General features: G+C 43.7%; 1 protein-coding gene across 1 annotated transcript; it reads left to right on the forward strand.

Annotated features, from left to right (window-relative positions):
- The first annotated feature begins 5,263 nt into the window (after positions 1-5,263).
- Positions 5,264-6,956, forward strand: LOC133075616 (zinc finger protein 280A-like). The gene is given in 2 exon segments (XM_061169943.1): positions 5,264-6,922; positions 6,924-6,956. Coding segments are annotated over 2 exon segments (1,692 nt in total).
- Positions 6,957-7,278: the final 322 nt, after the last annotated feature.

Genomic DNA, 7,278 nt, shown 5'->3' on the forward strand with positions numbered 1-7,278 from the left:
TGTGTCAAATGAAAGAGAAATGAATTCCTGACCCGCAACCCATCCTCAGGCTCCCTTGAAGGAGTGGACTCGTGGGTATTTTAATCATAGGAGAGATCAATGTTTCCCAAAGTATTGGAGGATTTTACACCTTGGGCCACCCTTCACTTCAGAATCAAATGGGGCAAACATTGAACATTCAGATTCCCAGGCCCCTGCCCTGGTAATTTGAGTTTCCCAGGTGTGAGATCCAGCCCTGGAATCTGTATGTTTCACAATGTCCCAGGTGATTCTGAGATTTGAGCAATCTTTATAAACGTATTAAGTAGTCAAAGTTTTCCTTCTTTTCCCCTAAGTTTTTGCAAACATTTTTAAGTTGACATCAAAAATGTTTTCATCATAAGTGTAAACACTGCAATGGATGTAGCTTCTGGCATACAATAAAAATAGGCCCTTTAAGTAAATAAAACTGGTGGCGCTTTTACTGCCATGGGCCAGAGTTCAATCCCTGGTCAGGGAACTAAGATCCTGCAGGAAGCCGCGCAGCATGGCCAAAAAAAAAAAAAAAAAAAGGAAATAAAACTGTTAATATCATGTTTTTAAACATATCCAAAAGAATGTAAATAGCATAGGGTTTTGATACTCACCACCATCCATTTTAAAAAGTATAAAATGAGCTCTTTCTAATGGTCAGATCATTTATACTTATTTTTCCAGCTTCAGAGAGATATAATTGACATACATGGTGTAAATTTAAGGTGTACAGCATGTTGATTTGATAAGAAAGGTTTTTGTTTGTTTGTTTTGCTGCGCTGCGTGATGTGTGGGATCTTAGTTCCCCAACTGGGGATCAAACACGCACCCCCTGAAGTGGAAGCGCGAGGTCTTAACCACTGGACTGCCAGGGAAGTCCCAGAAAGGTATTTTTGATGTTATATCAGGTTATGGCACTTTAGTATGCTTTCATTAGTGAACTTCATTTTTGTTCTAATTCAGTGACTCTGTTGCATTAGAATGAATGGAAATACAAATAATTCTTGCCAGTGAGGAGTTGTTAGAAGCCCTCCCTATCCCCAAGAATCTATATGCAGAGGGCTGTAAAGGCAGTGGGAGGGAAATTTTCAGATATAATCTAGGTGGTGAGGAGGGAAGGGAGAGTGAAGGAGGAGGAGGGAGGGAGGAGGGGAGAGGGAGGGAGACCAGGGTATGAGCTGTCACCCCTGGAACTGGTTTAAGAAAGAATGAGCCCCTGCTTAGAAAAAGCTCCTGGGCTTCAGCCTGAAAACTTACAATGAGGACCCCGGGAGTCCCATGGGTGCTGAGTCTTCAAGTGCAGACCACTTGGGAGTGAGCCCTGCCCCCTGGATCCCCCAGGGACAGGAGGAGAGCAGGGTTTTGCTCTCTGCAGATGGAGAATTTTCTGGCATTGGAAAAGGACCTCTGTCCTTTCAGGTTCCTGACCTCAGCCTGGGTTCTGTTGGAATATCTGTGTGGACCACATTCCCCTGCCCCTGCTGACCCCCAATAGCTTAAAATGCAGGTAAATTAGAGATGAGGTGGTGAGCCTGTGGACGCCAGAGAGAGGAGTGGGGACTCCTGCCATGGGGACCAGGAAGGCAGCTTCTGGGCCTGGCCCTGAAGCCCCACCCACATTCTTTCCTTTCACTGGCAATTTGGATGAAAGGTTTCTAGCTGAATATCCAATCAGGATAAACTGGTTCAGGAACATGATTGGAGCCCTGTTTGGATGCTAGGGATTGGATTATAATGGGCTTTAAAAGGCATGGAATCTTCTGATTCAGCGTCACTGAGGAGAGCCAGGTAGGAGTTCCACGGACACAGGACTCAGGAAGTAGCGCTGCTGAACTTGAGAGAAATCTCTCCTGGATATGGAGACCAGGACGTTCCAGCTTCACCCTTCGTTGGGGCTCAGAGTGCACTGAATCATCTGTACTTCAGGAGCTGGTGAGCTACGGAGTTTGGTATGCTCCATTTTGTTCTCTGAAGCCATGAGTCTGCAAACCTTCTCTGTAAAGGGCTAGATAGTAACTAGGCATTAAGGGCCATGTGGTCTCTTGCAGTGGCTTGACTCTGCCCTAGTAGTGCAAAACAGCCTCCAGCAACAGCAAGTGATCGTGGCTGTGTTCCAGTAAACTTTATTTGTGGACACTGAAATTTGGATATCATATAATTTTCACATGTCACAAAATATTCCTTTGTTTTTATCCCCCAAATTAAAAAAAAAGTAAAAAAATTAAATATATTCTTAAAAGTTAAAAAAAAAACCTTAAAAAATATAAAAACCATTCTTAGCTTGGTGGCTGGGCAAAAAAAAAAAAAAAAAAACAGGGGGCAAGCCAATTTGCCAATCCCTGTTTAAACCATTTGCCTATAGAATGCAGGTAGCATCCCATTAGTGACTTGTGAAGTAAATTTAGTAGGCTGGATTCAGCTTATGAAAAGAAATAGAATTTTTCATTGAATCTAAGATGCCATCAACTGTAAGATACATTACTTCTGATACCACTATAAAAAAAAAAAAATATATATATATATATATATATATATATACAGCCAAACAAACTTATGAAATGCTACTGATGAAATGCAAGATAACAGAAATGGTCAAATGTCAACATTAGAATGTCCCTTAGTGTCAATGAATGTGTTAATGGCATGGAAGCTATCAGCAAATCTATTGTAGGGAGAGAACTACGTTACAAAACTTTTATTTCAATAACCACCCCTCCCCACACCCAACTACATACAGGCTGATTTTCTCCCTTGTATGATGGTGTTAAATGATTAGGATTTGGATTTAATTAAATGCTTGGAAAATCACTTCTCAGCCTTTTGGCTAAAATCAAATGTAAGTGCTTGGGGAGCCTGGAATTAGTGGGTTCGGGCCTGTTGTACAGGTAAATGATCATATTAGTAACAGTTACTTTATATTTATGTAGCAAACATGTAGCATTGACAGTATGCCAGATGTTGCTCTACAAACAAAGAATACAGCAGTGAACAAAACACAACTCCCTGCCCTCATGTATGTAGCTCATAGTCTAGTGGGTGGAGACAGAAAAGAAGCAAGATGTATTTTATACTTGTGCGTTAGGCAGGTGATAAACGCTGTTGAAAAATAGCTTCGGAGGTGAATATGGCATGTGAGTTGGGGGAGGTTGTGATTTTTGAAAGTGTGGTCAGGGAAGCCTTGCAGAGAAGCTGTGGACCTGAAGCAGGTCAGGAGCTGGGATGCGGGTACCTGAGAAAGCATCCAAGGCAGAGGGAGCAACAGAAGTCCTGAGAAAGTACCGTCCTTCCTCGGTATCCATGGGAGATTGGATCCAGGACTCCCCACCCCGAAGATACCAAAAGCCATGGATGCCCGAGTCCCTTATATAAAATGGTGTAGTATTTGCATATAAACTAAGTAGATCCTCCCGTATGCTTTAAATCATCTCTGGATTCATTATAATACCTAATACAATGTTGATGCTGTGTAAATAGTTCTAAGTACAGTGTAATGCTATATATATAGTTGCCAGCACGAGGCAACTTCAAGTTTTACTTTTAAGATCTTTCTGGAATTAAAAAAATTTTTTGATCCGGGGCCTTCCCTGACGGTCCAGTGGTTAAGAATTCCACTGCAGGAGACGAGGGTTCCATCCCTGGTCGGTGAACTAAGATCCGGCATGCCACGCAGTGCAACCAAAAAAAAAATTTTTTTTTGATCGGTGTACAGGGTCTGGTGCCTTCCAGACTCACAGAGTGGAGGGAGGGAGGGGCACCCCGGGCGATAGCCTAGGGCTCTTTTGGACGTTTCATGTTGGTTGGCATTTCTGAGTGAGATTGGAGATCTATAAGCAAAAGGGTGCATGCCAGCTCTCCTGCAGAGTTTAATGGGAGCATTGGGGCCGCCCTGGGGAGATAAGGCAAAAGTGGGGCCTGGGGGCCGGAGAGGTAAGTTTAAAATTATCATGTCACTTAACTGGGTTTGAGCCTGTTTCCTCACATATAAAATAAGGGTGTTAATAGTTATCTCAATGTTTCAGCTGATGATTAAATAAGGCACCAATTTTGTCTTTTGAAATAAATACAGTAGTCCCCCCTTATCCACGATGGGGAGGGGGGGATGCGTTCCAAGACCCTCAGTGGATGTCTGCTACCATGGATAGTATCAAACCCTATATACACAATGTTTTTTCCTATGCAAACATACCTACGATGCAGTTTAATTTATAAAAGCACAGTAAGAGATTGACAACAGTAACTAAGAATAAAATAGAACAATTATAACAATACACTGTTATAAAAGTTTTGTGAATGTGGTCTCTGTGTCAAAAATATTATTGTACTAATTTAATGTTTCTTCCATCTCAGCTAAGCACTTACCATGCACTGAGGCCATAAATTTTTATTTATTTATTTATTTTATGGCTGTGTTGGGTCTTCGTTTCTGTGCGAGGGCTTTCTCTAGTTGCGGCAAGCGGGGGCCACTCTTCATCGCGGTGCGCAGGCCTCTCACTATCGCGGCCTCTCTTGTTGCGGAGCACAGGCTCCAGACACGCAGGCTCAGCAATTGTGGCTCACGGGCCTAGTCGCTCCGCGGCATGTGGGATCTTCCCAGACCAGGGCTCGAACCCGTGTCCCCTGCATTGGCAGGCAGATTCTCAACCACTGCGCCACCAGGGAAGCCCGAGGCCATAACTTTTGCAGTTTGAAATGTGACAGCAATACGAGCATGGATTTGTTTCCTTCTTCACAATTTCACAGATAGAAGATTCATTCTTACCATAGACCTTAGCAACATCAGCGTACAATTTTTTTTCTTTTTTTTAAATCAAACTGAGAACTTTTGCCTTTTTACCTAAAGGTAGCATTTTATGGATTCTCTCTGGCATATCTGAATTGCTAGCATCACTCTGCTTGTGCTTTGGGGCCATTATTAAGTAAAATAAGGATGACTTGGACACAAGCACCGTGATACCTTGACAATCAATCTGATAACCGAGTGTCCCAGGTGGGATGAAGCAGGACGGTGCGAGACTCCCACCACACTCCTCAGAATGGTGTGCAATTTAAAACGTATGAGTTATTTATTTCTGGAATTTTCCATTTAATATTTTCAGTTAACAACCGAGAGTTAACCGAAACCCCAGAGAGCGAAAACTCGGACCTGGGGGGACAACTGTACTGACCATATCATGTGGTTGCCTTCAGGTGGGAGTTTGCCAAAAGAAAGCAGTAGAAGAAGGGACCACTTCAAGCAAAAAGTGATTGTAAAATGGCACACGTCTTTCTGTGTGAGGAAGCACAAGCCCCAGAACGACCAGAGAAGAAGATGGGAGGGTCCAAACCCAGAGACGAGGATGATGACAGTGCTGAGGTGATCTTTGTTGGAGTGGAGCATGTCAATGAAGATGCTGAAACCCTCTTTGTCAGAGTGATTTCAAATTCAAAGCCGGTCATTTCTAACATTTTGAACAGAGTGACCAGGGACTCATCCTCAACAAGAAAGAAGGGTCACGTGAGTCAAGATACCACTTGCACATTGCAGCCTGCAAATTGCAGGACCCCGATGTCAAAGGCAGCAGCCATTTCACCGGCTTTTCAATCTGAATGGGGAGACGTAGATAGTCCTATTATTTTTGAGCCTTCGTCTAAACCTGATTATAAAATGAGCTCTCTGCAAGTCGTGCTTCACAATTCCTCAGATTTGCTCTCTCCATGGCCTCATTGTCTACCTGGAGCTGCATTCTCGGTAGGAGGCAAGGATAAAAGTCTTCATGATTCAAAGCGATGTCCCACTTCAGATATGAATATATACAGTGGGAATCCCAAAAGACCTAAAGTCAGCCATGGAATCCCAGGGGGACAGGCCTCAGCTATGGCCTCTCCAGGTATCCTTCCTACAAAGAACACGAGTATGACCCCGGAAGGTGTCCCGACCTCGTCAAGCCATGTTCACAGTGGGGCATCATTTCCATGGGCTCATGCATATAACCAGGCACGTTACCATGTTATGGATCCAGATGGAGCATGTAGCTTGGAAAGGCTGGCAAAAACAGACTTTTCGAGTCTAGCAAGTCAAAACAAGACTGTTGATCCCAAGAAAGGAAATCTGATCATGTTACTTGATGATTTTTACTATGGACGGCATCCAGGAGACAGGCAGCCAGAATGGAAGACCCACACAACCTTCAAATGCCTCAGCTGCTTGAAAGTTCTAAAAAATGTCAAGTTTATGACCCACGTGAAGAACCATTTGGAATTTGAGAAGCAGAGGGATGACGGCTGGGAAATCCACACCACCTGCCGGCACTGCCACCGCCAGTTTCCCACCCCCTTCCAGCTGCAGTGCCACATTGAAAGTGTCCACACTTCCCAGGAGCCCTCTTCGGTCTGTAAAATCTGTGAATTGTCCTTTGAAACAGATCAGGTTCTCTTACAGCACATGAAGGTCAATCATAAACCTGGCGAAATGCCCTATGTGTGCCAGGTTTGCAATTACAGATCGTCAGCCTTTGCTGATGTGGAAGCACATTTCAGAACATGGCATGAAAACACGAACAGTTTGCTCTGTCTGTTTTGCCTCAGAATTTTCAAAGTGGTGACATCCTACGTAAATCATGCTTGGAAGCACTGGAACAAGAGGGTCTTTCAATGTTCCAAGTGCCGGCTACAGTTTTTGACTTTGAAGGAGAAAATGGAGCACCAAACCAAGAATCATCAACCATTTAAAAAGCCAGAGCAACTGGATGGGTTGCCTCCTGAAACAGAGGTCAAGATCCGAACTTCAGTTCAACCGGGACCAAGAGAGGCAGCATCCATGATTGTGACCAACACTGAATCCCAAGTGTCACCTGAAAAAACTACCAAGAGGATGGCTATGAACACGAGATATTCCAGACGTATTGCAGCAGGGGTTCTGGCTAAAAATTATGTTCTACCCACCTGCAGAAATCCCAAAAAGCTGAATTGAGGCTAGGTCAGCTGTACGTAGTGGCTCAAAGATGCCAGCAAACAGTGTCAGCGCCTGTCTGGCTTTACAGTGACTGAGATTGTACCTGCTTCATCTCTCCACTGTCAAGTAACTCCGAAGTCTCCATGCTCCTTCCCAGCCACCCTCTCCTCCCCAAAGTAACCACTTTTCTGATTTCAACCACCAGGGATTCATTTTTCCTGTTTCTAAATTTTAAGTAAATAGAATAACACAATAGATTTTTTTTGGTCTGGTCTTTGTTTTCTTTTAAATAAGTGAGATACGTTCTTGTTGTGTGTCGCTGTGGCACATTCTTT

Source organism: Eubalaena glacialis, chromosome 15, assembly GCF_028564815.1.
Source record: "Eubalaena glacialis isolate mEubGla1 chromosome 15, mEubGla1.1.hap2.+ XY, whole genome shotgun sequence".
NCBI classification, from domain to species: domain Eukaryota; kingdom Metazoa; phylum Chordata; class Mammalia; order Artiodactyla; family Balaenidae; genus Eubalaena; species Eubalaena glacialis.